We start from the raw sequence: 23,359 nt of genomic DNA on the forward strand, positions 1-23,359 counted from the left end.
AAGAGACAGCACAGTTTCTTCAATTTAAAGCAGTTTTTATTTCAGTTTTTGCTTCTCTGTACTTTTCATAACTTTCATTTTATTTGTCAGTTCTTTTGTTTCAGTTTTCTTTTGTTTTAAATTAAAGCCAAACACATAAATTAGCCATTCCCCACTCTCAAACCAGATGTCTATGGAGTTTTGAATAGGCCAGTTTGTCACTTTTAAAACTGGACCTTGGTCTAATCAAATGCTTGTAACTTTGCTTCTTGAAGTCACATTGGATTCAATGCGGTGTCATAATATGCAGGATTAGATAGTGCATCTATTAAAAAAACAAATTTACCCCAATAATGTTCAGTTTGGAAATTGTGATTATTTTTCCAAGTGTAAGGATACTTTATTGGCGCAGTATAGTAGAGCAGATATCTTACGCGTACAAAATATGGTCAGGGCAAGTTAAAAACTGAAGATGTACTCTCAAGTGACCTTTGTTTGGTATCATCCATGTCATGTAAATCTTTGCCTTGATCATAGATAGAACCCAGAATTAAGTAGGATTTATTATCAAATCTCATGTTTACAGCAATGACAGCCGATTGCATCTGAGGTCAGGCAAAAGTATTAAAGGGGGAGTAAACAAAATATGGTTTATCCAGAAATCATTTTAAATTTGATCCATTCAGTCTGTAATACATGTATATCAATTCTCCTTAGTTTTACAACCAAATCTATATACTATAGAAATCAATATTTTTTGTAGAAGATATTTTAGCGATTTTGTCAATTGAGCGAGAATTAAATTTTGCAGTTTTGATATTGATACAATAGAAACCGAATGCAAAAGGTTATTTTCGCGAGTTTTTATTTTCGCGATTTTATGTCCACTCACAAGATTCGCGAATATAAAAACCTCACAAAAATTTCTACTTTTACAGTATGTGATGTAATCTGGCAAAATGAATGCAATGTCATGAATATCAATTTTGACATTCAGAAGAAATGAGCCAATAAAACCATGTTCCTTTTTGGCTCAAATTTAACAATTTTTAACAAGGTTGGCTGGCATCCAGCTCGTTTTGTTTGATCGCATCACATGAACTATGACATGGTTGATCCACTCAAGTCAAGTTGAGCTGATTTCCAGTCTCAAGTGTGACTGCAAGCTTTAAGGGCTCAGATAGTGATGTTTGCATATTTTTATTGGACCTAGGAGCACATCAGACACACCAAATTGCATTTTGAATAAAAGGAATATCCTTCTGATATCAAATAATTAGGATTTTTTTTAAATTTGCAATATAATAGAAAGTGTATGACAAATTATTAAAAAAATGATATTTTCTATATTTAACATTCCTCCAAGTAAACTTTATAAATCTAATGATATGTACTTAGAGTTTATGTAGCTGGGATGAAAAGCCATCCATCATATGAAAATATTGTCCTTTTATATTGAAGATATACATTTTTTTCCCCAAAAGACCTAACATTTTTATGTATTTTAGGGAAAAAATGTATATCTTCAATATGAAAGGACAAAATTTTCATATGATGGATGGCTTTTTCATATGATTTTTATCAATATCCTGTAAATTGACAAAAATATATTATCAAAAAGTTGAACTTATATAGTATCTTCTTACCAAGTAATGTATCAGTAATTTCATTATCAATATACACAATGTACTTATGCAATATGTTTTTTTTATACATTACAAAAATAAATGTCTTGCTAATCCAGGCTAGTGTGATGTGTGTGTGCTTGATTACTTTCCAATGTAGGTGAAATTAAGGGATCTGGAATGAGCGTTTTGAGGTTTTTCGACAGTATTTTTTGTGGGACATTAGAGCACATCAGACATATCAAATTGCATTCTGAATACGAAGAATGTCTTTCTGATATCAAATAATTATTTTTTGAAATTCACGATATAATACAAATTTTATGACAAATTATTAAAATTTCATATTTATGATATATAATGGTATCATCCATGTCATGTAAATCTTTGCCTTGATCATAGATAGAACCCAGAATTAAGTAGGATTTATTATCAAATCTCATGTTTACAGCAATGACAGCCGATTGCATCTGAGGTCAGGCAAAAGTATTAAAGGGGGAGTAAACAAAATATGGTTTATCCAGAAATCATTTTAAATTTGATCCATTCAGTCTGTAATACATGTATATCAATTCTCCTTAGTTTTACAACCAAATCTATATACTATAGAAATCAATATTTTTGCGAGAAGATATTTTCGCGATTTTGTCAATTGAGCGAGAATTAAATTTTGCAGTTTTGATATTGATACAATAGAAACCGAATGCAAAAGGTTATTTTCGCGAGTTTTTATTTTCGCGATTTTATGTCCACTCACAAGATTCGCGAATATAAAAAAACCTCACAAAATTTCTACTTTTACAGTATGTGATGTAATCTGGCAAAATGAATGCAATGTCATGAATATCAATTTTGACATTCAGAAGAAATGAGCCAATAAAACCATGTTCCTTTTTTTGGCTCAAATTTAACAAGGTTGGCTGGCATCCAGCTCGTTTTGTTTGATCGCATCACATGAACTATGACATGGTTGATCCACTCAAGTCAAGTTGAGCTGATTTCCAGTCTCAAGTGTGACTGCAAGCTTTAAGGGCTCAGATAGTGATGTTTGCATATTTTTATTGGACCTAGGAGCACATCAGACACACCAAATTGCATTTTGAATAAAAGGAATATCCTTCTGATATCAAATAATTAGGATTTTTTTAAAATTTGCAATATAATAGAAAGTGTATGACAAATTATTAAAAAAATGATATTTTCTATATTTAACATTCCTCCAAGTAAACTTTATAAATCTAATGATATGTACTTAGAGTTTATGTAGCTGGGATGAAAAGCCATCCATCATATGAAAATATTGTCCTTTTATATTGAAGATATACATTTTTTTCCCCAAAAGACCTAACATTTTTATGTATTTTAGGGAAAAAATGTATATCTTCAATATGAAAGGACAAAATTTTCATATGATGGATGGCTTTTTCATATGATTTTTATCAATATCCTGTAAATTGACAAAAATATATTATCAAAAAGTTGAACTTATATAGTATCTTCTTACCAAGTAATGTATCAGTAATTTCATTATCAATATACACAATGTACTTATGCAATATGTTTTTTTTTATACATTACAAAAATAAATGTCTTGCTAATCCAGGCTAGTGTGATGTGTGTGTGCTTGATTACTTTCCAATGTAGGTGAAATTAAGGGATCTGGAATGAGCGTTTTGAGGTTTTTTTTCGACAGTATTTTTGTGGGACATTAGAGCACATCAGACATATCAAATTGCATTCTGAATATGAAGAATGTCTTTCTGATATCAAATAATTATTTTTGAAATTCACGATATAATACAAATTTTATGACAAATTATTAAAATTTCATATTTATGATATATAACAGTCCTCAAAGTAAATTTTATAAATCTAAAGATATATTCTTAAAGTGTATGTAGTTGGGAGGAAAAGTTAATCAATTGAAAATGTTGACCTTTCATAATGAAGATATGGATTTTTTCCCCAAAAGACCTAATTTTGTTTGTTGTTTTGGGAATAAAATCCATATCTTCAATACTGAAAGGTCAAAATTTTCAATTGATCATCGGCTTTTCATTCCGCCTACATACACTTTAAGTATAACTCATCCGATTTATAAAGTTTACTTCGAGTACTGTAAAATATCAAAAACAGATAAAGAAAGTTTACATATGCATTGTGATATACATGTGTGATCGAATTTTCTATTATACACGCACCTGGATCATAAATGTGTTCCTTTATATAATTGTAATTCTCAAAATTAAATATATCACAATTTTAACTTTCGATTTAAAAATCGTTATGCCAAAAATGCAGTAAAAATGTATCCAGAGCAAACAGTGATGGCCGGTAATTAGTGTATTTAATTTCAAGTTAGTGTATTTAAAACAAAACCTTGGTTTTACCGCAAAACAAATCGAATTTCCTTGTAATAGCAACACCATATGGGATACTATAGCCAAAATATTAAATTCTCGATCATGAGAGCCAACTTGGTACGCACAGTTATTTGCGTCGAAGCGTACTCACGCAAAGACCGGCGCTTACGGGCGCAAACACAGCTTTTGAGAATTGACCAATCACACGGTCGTTGCCAGGCAAGGTCAAGGTTCGGTCATGCAAGTCATGATCGTGTTATTCTATGAAAAGTAGGCTGACGCAGAAGGTACATCCTCTCATGATCGAGAATTTGTTATTTTGGCTATAGAGCATGCGCAAATCGTAATAATGTGTAGAATAGAACTTGATGGTATCTCATATGATAGTCGTATTATGCTTAGCCCGAGTCGCTCGCCTATCTCGAACAAAATCGCCATGCGTAGCTATTGAAAAACGAGAGGATTCGCCGTACTATCACGGCAATTTTTGACACGAAGATACAGGGATGATGACGGTGTGTGTCAGAGAAACCCACTGTAATTCCCATTCCAATTTGCAGCGGAAAATGGTATTTTTTTCCATTTCAAGACGTGGATTAAATTTTTTTTTTTTAAATGCATTTCGCATTTGACTTTTTGGACCTACTACAGGAAACAAATATGTTATTTTTTGGCCTTATGCACAAATAAGGAACAAAAATACAATAAAAACATAAGAAAAAGGGTATTCAAAAAGTTGATGACTTTGCAACCAAGTATGCCAGAGATTTAGAGATTTTAATATCAGTAATGGAAAGTACTAAAGCAAGTTGGAAATTGTTTTAACTAAATTTTCTGACTGGTCCAAGTGAATCTGATCATGCGACATATTGATGGCTCAGTGCAATGAAGGTTGATCTCCAATAGCTCCCTTGGGTAATGCTGTGTATAAATGTAATTGTGTTTATGAATAACATTACCCAGGGGAGCTATTGGACATGAGTCTTTGTTGCACTGAGCCTGCAATATACGTCATGCAAGTTTGAGAAAGTTATATCAGTTTGCCCCATGCCCTCAGCATGCCTCATGTTCCCTGCCCTTTGAATGTTAAAAGATATCAAGTCTGAGTATATAGAGTTTCTTTGGATGCTCTTTGTAGCATTTGATAACGCAATGAATAGGCTTGTAGGTATGGTGTCACCCACCTCTAAACATGATTTTAGTGTTGCCACCCACCACTCTAACTCCAACATGTGTGTACATCACTGAAGTATTTTTAAATACTTCAGTACTTTAAGTACTTCAGTGAAAAGGTTCAATGCTAGAAACAAGTTTTTAGCAATAAATTATCAACACATGTAAACAATGTGACTGTGTACAGTTCTGAAGTCCACTGATTGGTCATTCAGCTTGACTTTAATACCCTTGTTTTTGGAAATGCCACCCAACACTCAAAACTGCTAACATTACCATTCAGGGTCAGAATTTCGTTTCACAGTGCGAGAATCAATCTTGATTCTTGCAGAATAAATTTGCGGGAATCATTTGATTCTCGCAAATCAACTTCTGTGTAAACTACAAACGCTTGCGAGAATCAACTTTGATAAGCCCTTTCGCAATTCCAGAATCATGATGCATTGTGGTAATATTTGCCGATTTTTTGGAGAAACACGACGAGGCTACTGTACATTTTCAATGGGGTGAACTTTGACGCTTGCATAAAAACCTTTTGTACTGGAATTTCGCTGACAGTTAGGTCTTCACAGGAAATTTGATTTTGTATTTCGCAGGAAATATTAACATATATGTAGGAATGAATAAAAAATGTTTTACAAAAATATGTTTTTGAAGGAAGTGCAAAGTTCGCCGCCATTCGTTTTTGCCGCCCCTGTTTTTGCCGCCCCTTCTTCCGCCGCCCCCTGCCTTTACCCTGGGGGGCTGGCGCCCCCAAAGCCCCCCCCCAAAATACACGCATGATTGCAAATGCACTGCAGCCTCCTCGTGTTTATCTCAACAACAAAAATCGGCAAATATTACCCATAATGCATCATGATTCTGGAATTGTGAAAGGGCTTATTCACGCAAATCTGTTTACGAGAATCTTTGCGAGAATCGATTCTCTGATTCACGCTGATATTCTGACCCTGCCATTGAACAATCTTAGATGCCAACAACTCATGAAATAAACATTACACAAGTGTCTCATTTATCATATGCTATGCACAATGCAGAAGATACGCCCCCAAGTTGGGCACATACAATTCTCTTTGAAGCGGTAAATTGGATAAATTTCTCAAGGTCACCTGACTTGCAAGTGGCAAATTCCATCACAATATTCAAAAAGCTCAAGTGCTCTCAATATAGAAAAAAGCAAATGTTTTTAAATTTATGAACAAATTTATTTCATCAACCTGAAATTATTTCTTGCATAGACAGAATTATTGCATGAGTATAAAACAGTGGTGGTATCTTTCTTTGCAGATAAAGTGTCTGCAAATGAAGAGCTTATTTCCAAACCGTGTTAAGTCCACTACCCCATGTGTCTCATTTACTTGTGTGGTACAATCACAATTACTTTAACAAGTTTGACATTAGCAACAAAGAGTTGTACTGTCAACAAGCTATTATTTACCATAACAATGCAGCATAATATGCAGACTATTGTTCTCATTTGGGAAAGAAAGGCCTCACACAGTAGGCCTCACACAGTATTGTTACTGTTCGTTTGCTTTGTAATAGTGCAGCCAACTAAAATTATAATACCTTTAGCATTGCAATATCGCACAGGAAATCAGATACATGGGTTTGTGGACTTAACACAGTTTGGAAATAAGCTCTTCAAATATTTTGCATCACAATTTTACAAAACCAGTTGTATCCCAATATGATTTGAAACACCATAGACTTAAGGCATAATCCCCTTAAATAAACAATAGCAGCCCAGCAAATACAAAACCTTTCTAGTGTTTTTTAACAGGTTCACAAAGGTTACCAGAAAACGTATACATGTATTAAAGATTATAAAACGTTTTCACAATATTTTTACATTGTTTTCAAAAGATTTCAATTTTTTTTTTTTCATAATGTTATTTGAAAGTTGACAAAACATTTATTAATGTTTGGCAGAAAAATTTTTGCAGTAATATTTAAACATTATTTGATGATAGGCATTTTAAAATGTTTTCCTAATCTTTCCTAGACTCAATATTTATATCATTTAAAACTTTATATAACTTTTTGGGACAAATGTTTTATAACATTTGAATTACGTTTTTGTGTTTGCTGGGAGGTATAGAATAAAAGATCACATTATATATTATATATCAAAACACGAATGTATAATATAATTTGGACAAAGTATAAAATCTTCTGGAATTTAACAAAAAGCATAATTCATAAAGTATAAAAATTGGCCAGTGTCACACCTAAATTGACTTTAATTAAATGTTTTCTGTATGTGCCACATCTATAGAGGGTATGCAATATGACGTCACTCATAACAGAGTCATCCTCATTTAAATAAAATTCTGTCCTCCATAAGGTACCACAGGAAATTCGCATCTTAAGTTATCTTAGAACTGTCCTCCCGCATGGCTGCCATTTCAATTGTTATACCGTTCCGGTTGGTTTATTGCATGCACTCTATACCATTTATGAGGCAGCTAGCAGTAGCACTTACTGACTTCTGGCACTGAGTAGTCGATTCATGCATTTCAAAAGGACATTCTCTTTAAATTTTCAGTCCATGCAGTATTGCAAGAATTGTAATTCCTTACAAGAAATAAGATTCTTACAATGTGCTGTGAAATTCTAACCTTGGGTTATACCCCTACCCCTGTTCCTGGCCCCTGCTGCTCGCACAAAGGGCATTACCACATCAAACGGCATTACCACATCAAACGGTGTATTCCCCATTTCTAGCTAATATTGTAGAAAACTTCACATTGTTTGCCTGCAGAACAAATCAAATCTTCCCCCTTACATCCTGGTTGTTTTAAAGTCTGTATGTATCTGCCAGTTTTATTCCCTTTAATTTTTGCAATTTGAAGCATTTCTTGCTAAAGTTCTCACTGATACATCAGTCCTATGTTTACAATCATTGGCATCCAATTCATACATTCTCACATTTTCCTTACTAACAGTCATAATTTCACCATCCGACAACTGCAAATGTTCCGTCTTAAATTTCCGTCTAATTTCTGACACTTTTGCAGCTTCAGTGACCTCTGACCCTGTCACTTCAGTTTGATCCACTTCCATAATCTCTTCCTCCTCATTGTGGCCCTGTAATATGGATGTTCTTTGTATACTTTGTAGCCCAGTAACATGGGTAGTAATCTCTTGCTTCATTGATTGGATGCTGTGAGTAATAGACTCTTCCATTTGGTTGAGGGGGATGCAGGGTGGGTTGATACTAATATCATCTGGTAGGTGATGGTGCAGACTATGACAGAAAAGCATCAATTGTTGTTTGTCCCTGGATAAAGATAGCAAGAAAATTAAATCATTAATAGATAGTATACATTCTTTTCAAATACTACAAAAGAACTACATTTATATCCTTCATTGGTTTGCGCACTGCTAATAAGGTATAGCATGTAGGTTGTCTTCATTTTTGTTGCAAACTCCTCTTCATCTAATGTGTTTATGTCTGCAGAACTCTAAATACTGTATTTGCTTTCATTTTCCTAGTTCCTAGTTTTTTCTCCTTTTATTCTCTTTATTATGAAACACACAATTTCTTACATTGGTATTTTCCTTGTTAAAAACAAAACAAGCAAACATAAAAAAAGATGCACCCGACGATGACATCTGCCACAACAGGAGTCCTGTGACTGCAGATTAGCTGACATTACCCCGAAGTTATAATGCAAGACAATTAAGCTTTTCTCTACATAAAGATAAATATTTGAAAGTACCATATTTATTCCAATAAGCACCCAGGGCACTTAACAAAGTCATTTTGGGTGGGCGCTTATTTTTTACCTGATTTACCTAATATTTTCGTAAGGGGTGTTTATTAGAGATGAATTTTCCTATGTTATAAAAGGGTGCTGAGACGTTCTAGTAGCTTTTCTGATGCAGTAAATGTATTGCAAGTTTAGAAAGGATTACTAATACTCCAGCTATTTCACTGTATCGACGTCTATCCGTCACTTCAACATTAATGGTACCCTTTAGCAAATTGAAAATACCCTGGGTGGGCGCTTATTGGGGCATGGGCGCTTATTGGAACGAATACAGTAGTAGTAATAATGATCTATTCCAGTTGAAATCCATACCATCCCTAAAAGCCTACGAAAGACATTACCTTAATCTTACACACAGGGAATGTGGATATCAAACAGGGTTACCAGAATTAGTGACTCCATTTGAAACCTACATTCTCCAAGATTAAGGTCATGTCGTCCATAGGGGTGATGAATTTCAACTGGAATAGCCCAATGCCAAAATTACAACTTACCTGGTCCATACAGTCATCTTCCCATGACAGGAGTCTTTAATCACCAATCTAACTCTTACACCCCACAGAACACTTCCAGCTGGGCATATCAGACCATCAAGCATTGCTTCGTAAGCCACGAATCCTAGCTGGGATTGGAGTGTTGCACGTATGCAGCTAATGTTGCTATGTAAGCTTGTTATGTCGAGGGCGGTAGACATCTGTGTAGCTTCCAAAGCTTGGGTATCATGATGGACATGCTCACCTATAAAACAAATACTGTAAAAGTCAATATTTTAGCGAGAAGATATTTTCGCGATTTTGAAGATTTTGTCAATTGCGCGAGAATTAAATTTCGCGGTTTTGAAATTGATACAATAGAAACCTGATGCAAAAGGTTAAGGTTATTTTCGCGATTTTATGTCCACTCAAAAAAAAAAAAACCTCGCGAAAATTTCTACTTTTACAGTAGATGAGATGAGAAGACAGAAAATGGGGATTACCATGGTTACATAATTATATCGATTGCTCAGTGCCAGAGTGGGTAAGTGCAATAGCTGCACTGTGAAAATTTGGCAATATACACACAGTATATTGTACTCATCTACACATGGCAGCTATTGCACTTACCTGCTTCTGGCACTGAACAGTCGATATAATCAGAAAACAATGTCACTTGGTGCACAAATCAGTTTTCCTGTTTTTCATTTTACAATTCTTGCCCATTTAATTTTTTTTTATTGATCGTAATATTCTGGATGGCTCTGTCAATACACATATATTCACTGGCGTAGTGCATGTTAGAATATGACTGTTACTATATGTTATCTTTGATACGAACCACTGATCGAAATGATCACAACACAAAGCCTATGGCATATAAAAATTTGGAACAGGAGTATGAGCCCAGGCTTGAACCAGTAACCAATGGTTACTAACGTGCACTACAACAGCTATAAGAGGTCCAGATAAATATTACAAACAAAAATAAGTATACAATAAAAACGTGATTAATAGAAATTTTCTTTGTCCACTTTACTCTGTACAATATTTTTAGATGCTGAAATAAACTGTGTGGACTTGTAATGGAAAATATATGAATTACTTTACCTGTTCTTGATTTGGAAGGTGTCAGTTCAATTTCAAGTTTCTTGGAGACAACATCAGCAGCTAACAACCAAACTCTTCCACAACTCTTAACTCTCTCAAGCCAGCATCCTTCCTCGTCCCCACCATCCTCCATCTCATGGTTCCCACCACTCCATTCTTTCCATTGAACCACCAAATCACAACACATCTCAGAATAACCAGCAAATGCAGGCAATGTTGCTATGGTAACGACATCCGTCTCTGCTCCTGGTTCCAGCCAAATGCAATCATTCCGCGCATCGTCACTTTTGGTATTGTGCTTCCGCCTCTTTCTGATAGGTTCAGTTGATGGTACTTGTATCCGTTTGGTGATGCTATTGTGTGCACCGTTATTGGAGCGATTTGGGAATCTCACTTTGCATTCCGATGTCACTGAATCCAATTTGTGATTCAGATTTCTTCCATGGTTGGTTGGAATCAGGCACATAGAGAGATTTTCCAAAATGCTATTAAAACAAAAACAAAAATTATATAAAACACAATTGCCTGAGATGCTGTTAATGAATATTGTAAACAGCGGTGGCCCCAGTATGGAGCCCTGAGGTACCCCAGCATTGATTGACATCACACCATCTCCTTATACAGCTGTGATTTTTCTGGCCATTCCAAGAAATATCATGTGTAAGACATTAATTATTTACCAATATTTATTCTTCCTAGATGGAATTAGGCTCTGGTATGCACTTCTCTAGCAAACTTGTTGACAGCACCTCCCTGTGAATGCTTCATGGGGCAGGTGCAGTTTGTTCATCTTTCAGTTTTGTTTCTTTTTATCGCACCTTAGTTGTAGCTTAGCACTGTAAATATCCCGCACTCACCATGTACAAAGTATAAATATATAATACTCTCATGGACAAAGTACACATGCTGTCCTACTCCTACTGGTACCAGTTAATCATTATCATGAATCTTTGCACTGAAGATGTCCATTATAGAAACGAATAAGTGCCTTCTTGAAATGGCTTATTTCAGCAAACTTGATAAAAGAATGGTACTATCCTGGTCCCTGTACTATGTGTAGCCACTTTTTTGCCCTTCAACAAAGCTCCTTGTTTGGTTAAAAAGCGACTGAAATTTCAAAGATCATCAGAAACGTGTACGATAAGTCCTGAAAACGAGTACAGTTTGCATATTTTTGTTTCCCAAAATATGAATTTTGAGCAATATTATCAGAATAATGAATAATTGAATTATTATTTTATTTTACTTGATTCATAGAGGAAGAAACCCCTTTTTTATAATTTTGTGAAAGTCTTCTGAAAAATTACCTTTTTTGTGTGTAACAAAAATTGTGTTTTGTCATCAAAAATCACCCCATATTTTGTGAAAATTTGCAACGAGCATGAGTACCTGTGGATACACGAAGTACAGGAACCGGGGTACCATTCTTCTATCAAGTTTCACACATCACCAACCTCTCAGATTTGTTCTTGATGGTAACTCCAACTACCCACTGCCCATCAATCACACGCTGCCAACTATCTCCAACATCAATGGGGTTATCCGTCTTGTCTATATTGGTTACCATGGAGATATGATTTTGTTGACAATCTCGTGGTTGCATAGATCCATCATACAGACAGAGCAGATGGCTCTATAGAATAGAAAAACATGGTGATCTGGTCAAGCAAGATAATTTAAATATTAAAATAGCTATGTGAACTGATATATGCCATCAGGCCCATAGCCGGGGAATGCACCCCGCCACCCATTAATCTGCAAAAGGTCTGCTTTGACCATGTTGACTACAAAAATAGCACAATTTGGGCCAAAATATTTTGATAAATATACCCCAAATCCTGAACTTTCTGTAAAATTTATTAAAAAATAGGATCCAAAATCAATTATAGAGGAAATAAAGGCCTACTTTTAACCAGAATGAAGATTCTCTTGAAAAGGTCTGCATTTGGAAAATCCGCACCCACAAAAAATTCTGGCAACCAGCCGGCTGGGCCTGTATGCCATGCTGAGTATAGTTGTGAATGCTGAGTAGTTTGACAAATTGTATGCGATTGTTCAAATACCTCATTCTACCCATAAAAGCCAAATTATTAGAAAAATAGATACCAAAAGACCTCTTAGGAAGATTGCTCAAATACTCGTCCCTCAAATACTCGTCCCTCAAATACTTGTCCCTCCCAAAGTCTGTTTATGGTCCATTGTAGCCCGTGAAGAAAATAAAATGGCGTCGATGTGGATGTTGTTGTCAGGCTACCGCTGACAACACTCGCGCATGCGCTGGGGCAATTGGAAGCTCGCTGGCTAGTATATTGATCGTATCGATCGAGTAATTGGCTGGGCAATAAGTGTGCACAGTGCCTATGCAGACCGGCCCTCATGCCTAGAACACTTCATTGAAAAAACAAAGGATCCCCTATTTTTAAATCACCTTCAACAAATGATCTACTTCTCATTGAAAGCCGAAAATTACAATACAAACAATATTCAATAACTGTTGCAGCAGTGTATGCACTTGTCAATCAAAAGACCCATCATTTATTTTATACCCCTTATGCATAGATGCTGGGGACAGTTACTTACCAATAAGTAGCAGGCCTACCCCTAGTGCTTTGAATTCGTCAAAGCCATGTTTAGAACAGGTTTGTCGGGTTTGGGAATTGTAGACTAACAGGCATTTTATTAATTGTCAAATCAAGCAACACTTTTTTCAATCTGGATCAGGAGGAGAGGGTGAGCAGTTTTGTAACAGAAATGAATGAGTCTACAATCTCCAGCCAGTTCTGATCATTACAACAATAACAGCTTTGAGAAAGTCTGTGGTGCACTGACAAAACTGTCAGTAAAATGCCTGGCTTAGACAAATAACATAGTATAGTGTTTCATTTTATAAACCAAATTTTCTCACTCAAAATGGATACCAATAGCAGGCTAGCAGCATACATCTATAGTCTATATCTGTCTTGAGTCAGTAATTTAGATATTGTTTTTTATTGTATCTCTAAATGTAATGATGAGAAGTATATAAAAGTGTACATTTTCAGAAAGGAAAAAATGCAAGGAATCCAACTAGCATAACAGGTTCCTGCAAAAATTAAGAGTTTTTGAAAAAAATCACTAAATTTGATTTTACTTTACAGACCCGAGGAAGGTACAATGTATACTAGACTATAGTACCATTTTACCAACCTGATCTTTGGCAGCCATTACATTCTCCTGTCCATTCACCATCTTGAGCAATGCATTCTGGGATTGCTCTATCAATCTTCTTCTCTCATCACATTTGCCCTCTGCTTTCCTCAAGGAGGCCAGTCCACTCTGATAAAACAAACAAACACAATTTTCATTTTAACAGTTTGAAATGGATGTCATTAAATTTCAGACCCAGAAAAGAAATCTATTGAAAATCAATAATTGAACCAGAAGAGTTTGGTCTCCTTCCTTTCTTGAATACACTTTCTTTACATATCGAGGGTTGAGTGCCAAAAAGCCTTAACTCACAATCACCTGCTCCCACAAAATGAGCATAAAGTTGTCAGGGCACTCAAGATACAGTCCACTAATCATGACAAAATCTAATAGAAAACAAAAGACATTGTGGAGGAAATATTGACTTTTGAAGACCAAAGCAAGGAGACAACTTTATGCTCATTTTGTGAGAGCTGGTCATAGCGAGTTACAGCTTATTAGTTATTCTCTCTTTGTTGCACCTGTCCATATTTTCTTACCTGTAACCTAGCTTCCAAAGCCCTTATTGCTGATAGCAAATTTTCATCACATGCTAGTGATTCAGAATCTCCACTTATATCAGATTCTTTGCTTTCCTGCACATCAAGAAAATAACAAAATTAAGACATAGCAATATTGGCACAGTATTTTTGTGGAGACACAAAATTGCATTCAACTGATATCAAATAATTTAGATTTTTTTTAAATTTGCAATATAAATCATTAAAATATGATATTTTTGACATTTAACAGTCCTCAAAGTAAACTTTATAAATCTAATGATATGTACCATACTTAAAGTGTATGTAGCTGGGATGAAAAGCAGTCCATCATATGAAAATTTTGACCTTTTGTATTGACGATACATTTTTTCCCCCAAAGACCTGCTTTTACAGAAGTAAACTTTTAATTTTTTTTTTTTTCATTTAAACAAATATTTGTGTTACAAAATCTGTGAACACAAACTGCTTACATCCATTTTTGACTTTTTGAGAAAAGCACATTTTTTTATTAACTGTGCAATAATTACTTGTTCGATTTGATTCATTTTGGTTTTGAACAAAGTGTTGATGGAAAGAAACTAAAAGAACAAGTTTTGTACAAATTTTTAGCCTTCGTATTTATTTTATTAAATTACTTTTATATCATGCCTTTTATGGATGTAAGCAGTTTTGCAATTCAACTCATTTACCCTATTTCTAAAAAACATCTTTAAAAGAGTTGAGCCCATCTGTTGGTATGGTATTATGTATCTTGATTAATGCTTTCAAAATCAAAAAGAAAAATTTAAATATCTCATTTACTTCTTTAATTATGATTTTTTAATTAAATTCGTCAACATGCCATTTTCTGCCATTTTTTGAGTATTTCCGAAGTAACATCTTTTGTTAATTAAATTTTTTCAACCATGGTGACTCAAAAACAGTTAATTTTGGTTTTGAAAGTTAAAGAGCACTGAATGCTACCGTAAAACATCAACAAAGTAAAACAACATTATTTTTCCGAGATTTTATAGCCTTTATAAGTCCAACTTTCCGGAAATTCCCGAAGATTTTTAAATAGGCACATAATTATGCTGATATACAAATTTTTACGGTATATTAAGTCACCTCAAGCGTTACCTTATCATCAATATAACATGTGTGTAAGTCAGTTAAAACGAAGCCATGTAGAAGAGAAGTGGAATCAGCTGGTATTAATAACATCTGTTCACTACCATTGAAGAGGAAGTCATCTATGTAGATATTGGTCACTTGCTCCCATTGCTGCACAACCTATGGCATAAAAGTAACAAGAAGCTGAAGAATTTGTACCAGTAACCTAAATACCATCACAATATCATAGAATTTGAAATATATTTCAACTTTTATTCATTTCCAATGAAACACACACCTAACTACCCCTGCAAGCACTGTGTGTCAACCCTGGACAATTATTGGCTAGCCGGGGACAAAACCACATATCCTAACTTGGGACTTATTTTTTCCCAAACAGTTTTTTCACAAAATCTGAGGTCTCTGGTTGCAAAAAGTCAATTTTTAGCATATGGGGGGTTTCATGCAGTGGTTTTCCACGCATTTATAATATGTGATAGATGGAGAGGTAAACACAAGTTAATGAATTTGCATAAAAGAATAACAAACTGTAAATGTTTTGTAATTTTTTTCCAAATTTGTTTTCAAATTAGCTGTGAATAATCCTAGCACTTCCGAATAGGTCCAGTGGTTCTTATAAAATTGCAAAAAACTTTAATTAAAAATTTTTTTTTTTAATTTAAAAAAAAAAGGAAACTGGATTTGAATATATATTTGAGTGATATGTGCAAATTAGAGAAGATATCTTACACTTCCCACAATGCATTTCTTCTTGTACTGATTTGCTATTCAGTGCAACATGTGTCCATAGTGACAAAAATACAGAGCTCATCCAGACCTTGCATTTGAGGTATTCCTTGTCACTATTGACCCATACTGCATGAATAGCAAATCAGCACAGGGAAGAAATGCATTGTGGGAAGTGTAAGATATCTTTCTCTGTATACTACATTGTATAGTCACCTGAAAAGTGTTCCTTCCAACAGCACATACAATTCCACTTTGTGATCTCACCACTACCATGTCTTCTCCATCCCATCTTGAAACTACTATGATTTCACAAGCATCTTCAAATGGTAGATCACAAACAAGTTGTACCTTCCCACAGTTAAAGGCTAGCAGTTGTCCTTGGGTAGTGGCTGCTAAAATGAGTGTGTCTGTAGCTTGATTTGTGCCTTTACAGAGGTCTGAGACAGCTTGACTCAAATTCTTATTTATGACGGTGATAGAATTGACGATGCTTGCATATGGATGAGGGATAACAGGCGTTTCAGTTATTATCTCACCCTTGCTAATATCTAATCTTGAGAATTGTAAAGTTAACCACTTCTCAGAATTCAAATCATCAAACCACACATCCGATGTTGCATTACCCTCTGATGGACATGTTGCTATAACAACCAACTGTTCATTAGTAGCGCCACACCACTTTAAACTGTTTGTAGGACTCCAGAGATGCCTTGGCATTTGTTCCACAACATAAATACCAAGGTCATCACATTTTGCTTTTGCAATAAACAGTTTCCCCCTGTCTTCCCAACATATTGTTGGACCATCCAGCAACCAAACTTTACATTTTGAAAGAGAGGAGCTGCAAGAAAATAATCCGGACTCTACAAATTTGCTATTGTCTTGAAGAAACAATACCACTTTGTATTTATAACCATTATCCTCCCTCAAGGTGGTTGAAGATGAGTGGTATTTTTTCTCGCTGCCATTATGCACCTCAACAAGCAAACACGGATGAACTGTACCACTTGTAAAGTCTTCTACATTATTACAAGTAATAACTTGATTTGTTGCAACATCAAGTTCATAATCAGCACATTTCACAAATTTTGTCACACTTGGGTCGTACGTGTAACTGACAACTTCAGATCGGGTGGCTGCCCTTTTTGGTTCTGCTTTGTCAGTACCATTGTTACAGTTGTAGGTAGACTCTGCCAACTCTTGGAGTGTTAGAACAAGCCCTCTGCTGACTGTCAGAATCTTTTGCGACATTAGACCTTTTTATTGTTTCCGTAATTGCGAGCCTATTGGTGAGAAACAAATAATTAAGTGATTAGTGTACCAGACAGGTGGAGATAAATGAATGTACGTTCAAAATTTTTTTTTTACAACAATTTGTTTGATATTACCATAGATTTTAAAATCTATGATATTACAGAATTAGAGGTGTTACACCCCCAAATAACCCCCATCCCCTCAAGCAGTGGCCTTGATGGCAACCAAAAAGGTATAGTTTCATACAACTTTTTAAAACCGTTTCCATTATTTTCCGCCTTTTTTCATTCATAATATCTTCTTGCCACCCCTTCTGCCTGCACTTTTTTCTTTTTAAAATAATTCTTCTCGCTGCCCCTTCATCGTCTGTCGCTTCTTTTAAAAAAAATAATATCTAGGAAGTTTGAACCCTATTATAATCATTTGGATGTTATATTGAAATTTCATCTTACAATTAGCAGATAATACCCAACGTTAATGTCGTCAGGTCTCAGTTACAGGGAGCAGTGTTTTTTCTTGCTATGCCAGTACAGCGGTACCCTAAACATACATACAAGCTCCATTCGCATGTCTCCACCAGGTCTGGTCTCCACCCTGTCACTTCCACAGTATAAACACACGATTGGGTGCAATGTTAACTTGTAAAGGCACTTACTTTGTGTTTACTGGCGTATACATATAATTGACATGCGAGCTAAGACAATAAAGGCAGGCCTATATTGCTGATCAAGGGTATATAAAGCCGGTTCCTGTTGGATATGATCATTGATGGGAATTAAAAAGGTTAAAGCTGTCAAATTTGTGTGGCATGCAGTACTTACTCAGAGGCTGTATGTCGCAATTTTGGCCCAGTTATATTTGGTGCACACACATTGCAATGCTGTATTGCAATTAGTCAGTTTGTGGAAACTGAGCCAAAATTGGGCCAATTTAGGTCGAAAATACTTCATTTGGCACACCAAATTTCCAGAGAGAGTAAACACTGGTGGCATGCCACACAAATTCAACAGCCTACTTCCTTTTCATTCCCACCATGCACAGTGCATGCCGACCTGTCGTTCAGCAGTTTACCTTATTGCTTGCACGAGAAGTCTAGCTTCGAATTTGCTCATCGATAGCTTTGCATTTGAGGCTTGAGTCCGAAGCTGTCAAAATCTACAGTGTAGTAGAAATCAATGAAACATGACACCATTTTTAAAGGCAATGGAAGTTCGGAAGTAAACATAACTGATCACAACAGGTGGTTGCATCAAAAACATTGCACAACTTGCACTTTAAGTTCTACTTTTAGAATGTTCAAAATAAGCAAAAACTTTTCCTCTAAGAGATACATTTCATTTTATATAAACTCTTGTCCAAATTTAAACATCAATGGAAATGTCACATGCAGGGGCAGGGCTGTCAACTTTTGGAATTGCTTAGCATGAGACACTGTAAATACAGAGGCGTACCGGGACAGAATTATTATTTTACGACTACAACATTCATTTTGACCCATGATTCTTAATCTTTGAGCCACGGCGCTTGAGATTCAAAAAAGTGGGGGATAGGGACAACAAATTATTTTTATGATGTGTGAGATTTTACTCATTTGACAGCTTTGTGTGAGATTTACTACCGGTACCTAGCATTGAGATTATACTACCTTGGCATCAGCCTATATCCAGGCTGGACACATCACACTACCGTGTGATGTGTCCAGTTCGTCGCCGAACTTGCATATAACATGGAGAGCTTAGCATAACGGCCTGCCTATTTACGCTTCCTGAAAACACTCTTGCACATAACATACAAAACCACAAATTCACTAACTTCAACTTGCACTACCGACACCATGAAAAATATTTTAATTATTACCGATCCTTCAGAATACTTGCAAATATTGGCAGTTTCATAAAATCCTGCTGCTGAAAATCGTAAATTCCACAATCTTCTGTCAGATCCAGGTCAGTAATCACAGGTGGGCGAATCTACCAGCGTGACAAGACCAGAGATAATAAAAAGGATGAGAGGCCACGCCTGCATACAAATAGCTAGCCTGATTGGCAAGCGTCGTCGCTGGCCAGAGACCATAGAGCCCTATAGGGCTCTGTGGAAGAAACGGTTCCTAATTTTGAAGCCATGGATAATATATTCATTTATACGAGAACCATATTTTTGTACCAATCACAGAACAGAATTTCACTTACTCACAGCTGTCAATCATTCTAGTGAAACGTAAGCTCCGCCTAGTATCAAGGTCTTCTTCTGCGCATTGGTTGTGCGCATTAACTAGCCTCCAGCACAAATCCTGTGCACACGATCAGGTTGGATGGGCGGTTTACGCCTGGTTTACACAACAGGAACTGCGATGCATCCTAAACTGGCTCGTTTCCGTGTATTCGCATTGCATGGTGGGCAATTTTGCGTAGCTTCACGCTCACAACAGTTTAAAATCAACACAGGTAAATCCATATAAAAATTAACATGGACACAAAATTGACATAGCTTATGTAATTCAAATAATAAAATAATAAAATGTAATATTATCATGATAGATGCACGCGTTTTATTAAAACTTGAAAAGATTATTAAGTCCAATAATTTGTTTGTGTTAGTTTGCACGAGTCACAAAATGGCGACCCATCACGCATTTTCTGCATGTGCCGACATTAGTAACTCATAGTGACTGTCCTCAAACTAGCGCCAGTGTGTCTCAGGCCTGATAACGACCCCAGGTAATTTTATGCAGAAAGTTTTCTTGCGAACAGCTGCAGGTGACAATTAAACAATGAACACGGCTTGTTTATGTACATGCGTGGGGAGGCTTGTACGTCAGCTGACGTGTTTTGGACATGTTCGCGTAAAAAGTGTCGCTTTTTCTTCATGAAAAATACCAGCGATGACCAGTTTTTTGTGGGCTATTTGATTTACAGGTATGTCGGTTCGTCATAGGGTAGAAATGATAGTTGTACAATTTGTATAACATACAGTTTAACATAGGCCTAAACATTTATGGGCACAAATCGACCTTCCGTATTATGCACAAGTATGTGGAAGTGGCAGGCATAGCATCAGCCCTCGAATTAAGGATCTGAAGGGGCATGGCAACTTTTTTAGGGCAAGTTGATAATTGCCTTGGATTTTCACTGAAAAGGCAAGGCAGCACAGTACAGCAGTTTGTAATATTTCAAGAGGGCATCATGGCAACTGTTGAAAATTTGAGAAGGGCACCAAGGCAAAGTGAACAAAACGCACACAAACAGTCTGATAGATGATTTTATAATGAAGAGGCAGGGCTGGGGCACCGACGGCAACTTCATTAGAGGGCACGGCTAGTGACTGCCTTGGGTGAAGGACATATTTTGAGGGCATTCGGCAGTGGGGATGGGCACCCACGGAAAATGCCATGGGTGCCGTGGGTTAATTCGAGGGCTCCGCTTGGCATGAGACCGGGGGTCACTCCCATTGTGGCCTGTACACCATCCGCGATAATCAACTTTTGAAAAGCACCCTAAACAAGGATTTAACCCTTGGCTAAAATGATACCCTAAACAAGTACGGTAACACACGCCTGTTTTCACACCCTAAACAGGTATTTTATTCCTTGCATCAAATTTCATACCCTAAATTCCATTTCCGCGTATTAGCAATTGCAATTTTGCTACCCTTTTTTCCCAATTTTTCATGTTTTTGACACCCTAAACACGAATCGTATGTATCGTGCCTACACATGAAAAACTACCCGCTTTTACGCATTACTTTTATTATCATGGATGGTGTACAGGCCACAATGTGAGTGACCCCCCTGGCATGAGACAGTGAGAAAGTGACCCAATGTGTGAGAGTTGACAGGCCTGTCACATGTGTTGCTAAAAATGTCACATGAGTCATGATTTATAAAAAAAACAATAGCTTTGGACTCTACATGTAGCCAGGTGCAAATTTGAAGCTAGAGTTCTTGAGTACGGTACCATAAATTTATTGCCCTTGCGTTTCCATAACATATACTTTCAAGTTTCCCTAGCTACCACAACAGAACATGCAAAAATATTGTGAGCCTCAATACAGTCATTGTCATCAGCCATGATTTTAAGGCATCTAAATTTTAAAAGCTTATCAAAGCTCTAGTTCATGATCCCCGGGTTCATGATGACAAAATGACATGACTTTTTACTTTCATTTTTTAATTAATATCATGGCTGCATGTGAACTCGGAGTCAGAACTTGATAACTTACCAGTATAGCATGGACTGGTTTGAAGATCATGAACATTTATTATTGAGCTCAGCTAAATATCTATCAAAGCCAATCAGGGTGCATAAAAACGTCCAAATGAAAACTTGGCAACTAATTATCAGTCATACAGGCTGTTGATACACACTGCACGCATAACTTCTGGGCGCACATCACTATAATATGTATTTTAATGAATCGTGCAATGCATTTATTTTGTAGTTTGCGCCCTTAAATAATTAATTGGGTACACGGGCTGTGTAAACGCATGCGCATTCGAGAAAATAAAATTGCCATTAAGCCAACACACAATCATAAACCTCCGGAAAATTTGTGGAAATTCAACCTCGGAGAATAGAACAGCAGCCAAAGAGCTTCTTCAGGTAACATTTAAGACAATTATCTATACAAGAGTTGTGTTTTTATTTATTAATCGTCCACCGGAGCTGTAATAACATGCACTATAAAAGTACAGTGAAACAGTGACAGTAAGTGTTGCCAAAACTTTTCAGCGTCAAGGCGCGGCGCATTGACTCGCCAGGCCGCGGTAAAGGATTCCCAAGTAGCCCAATTTTTTAAGCTTCCAAAAAAGCGCCCAATACCGGATATTTGGGCGGATTTACCCGAATTTAGAACGCAAATCACCCAATTGGGCGGAAAAGCACTTGAATTTGAAACTTCCGGTGTACTTACTGGGAAGTTACTGACCGATCAATAAATGGTCACAAAACCCATTGTAATTTCAATTTGAAGCTTCAAAGACTCGAAATCTTTATAAATCGGCTAAATTGAAAGGAAAATACATCAAATTAGTGCCGCGGGCCGCGGCCTGAGACTGGCAAAAGTAGCCCAATTTTAGACAAGTAGCGGCATGCTTTTTTGAGTAGCGGCAAGTGATCGCCAAGTAGCCCAATTGTGCGCCTAAGGCGCGGCGTTGGCATCGCTGGTGACAGTCATACTCATATCCATGATGTAGGCAGGCGGTGTATGACGTGCAGTCCCTAAATTCAGTACATTTTCATCGTCAACCGTGTTATTGAATGGGATTATTTTGAAATTTTAAAACGCTTGAAATATCACAAACAAATAGGCATATGTTGATAAATAATATAATTACAAGCTAAAACCGTGGGGTTCGATAATGAACCCCACAAAACTAACCGAGTACATGGAAAATGCCATACGGCCGGGCGGTTTCACGAGTTGCCAGCTCGATCATGTCATCCGCCGCCTGGATGATTGTAGGTATGCCAGGTGCATTCAAATTTGCCATCAAACTGCATCATTTTATATATCAAATTAAAGCCCTTGAGTAAAGAAATCCAAAACTGAAAATCTTTTTTTCATAGCACTTTCCGTAGCAAAGTTACATCTTGTCAAAGATTGACTTGAAATCATCAAAAAGATTCAGCTAGCAAAATTCCCAAAAAAAGCATTTCGGTGGTGTTTCTAGATCTTAGTCTCATGTTGAAAGCAGCTTTTTTAATGGAACTGCTATCAAAATTCCTCAAAAATTCCATGTGCGAGTGACTTATCACCATAAAAAATCATATATTTGGGTTAAGTGAAGTATAGACAACATATTTATGTAGGTTTCCTTCTTAGGCCAGTTCTTTTATATTTCTATGTAAATTATGTATTGTGTTCTAGGCGAATTTGGCTGACTAGCAAATGTGTTAATTAAGGTTTGCCTGGGATACCTACATGATGATGATCTGCACTAGATACAGACTTTAAGGTACATATTTCGAGGTGCATAACAGACACCAAATTTGTGTCATAACAAACACCAAATTGGTGTTGATGACCTGACATGCATGC

General features: G+C 36.2%; 1 protein-coding gene across 1 annotated transcript; it reads right to left on the bottom strand.

Moving 5' to 3' along the window:
- Positions 1 to 7,342: 7,342 nt before the first annotated feature.
- LOC140160418 (Fanconi anemia group B protein-like) lies at positions 7,343 to 21,696 on the bottom strand. The gene is made up of 9 exons (XM_072183652.1): positions 21,542 to 21,696; positions 16,283 to 17,352; positions 15,347 to 15,499; positions 14,225 to 14,320; positions 13,686 to 13,814; positions 11,954 to 12,132; positions 10,500 to 10,984; positions 9,411 to 9,654; positions 7,343 to 8,423 (listed from the first exon to the last, which is right to left on the bottom strand). The coding sequence occupies exons 2-9, from the start codon at positions 17,318 to 17,320 to the stop codon at positions 7,976 to 7,978; spliced, it is 2,772 nt and encodes a 923-aa protein (XP_072039753.1). The 5' UTR covers positions 17,321 to 17,352; positions 21,542 to 21,696; the 3' UTR covers positions 7,343 to 7,975.
- Between the last annotated feature and the right edge of the window lie 1,663 nt (positions 21,697 to 23,359).

The sequence above is a fragment of the Amphiura filiformis genome, chromosome 9 (assembly GCF_039555335.1).
Source record: "Amphiura filiformis chromosome 9, Afil_fr2py, whole genome shotgun sequence".
Lineage (NCBI taxonomy): Eukaryota > Metazoa > Echinodermata > Ophiuroidea > Amphilepidida > Amphiuridae > Amphiura > Amphiura filiformis.

What these genes read in the sequence shown, in the direction of transcription:
- LOC140160418 (XM_072183652.1), bottom strand. Translation starts at nt 17,320, where the DNA reads ATGTCGCAAAAGATTCTGACAGTCAGCAGAGGGCTTGTTCTAACACTC. An exon ending in ATCAAGAACAAATCTGAGAG is followed by an intron (nt 10,985 to 11,953) that starts GTTGGTGATGTG and finishes TTGTTTTAATAG; the next exon opens with CATTTTGGAAAATCTCTCTA. An exon ending in ACCTTCCAAATCAAGAACAG is followed by an intron (nt 9,655 to 10,499) that starts GTAAAGTAATTC and finishes TTTGTTTTATAG; the next exon opens with GTGAGCATGTCCATCATGAT.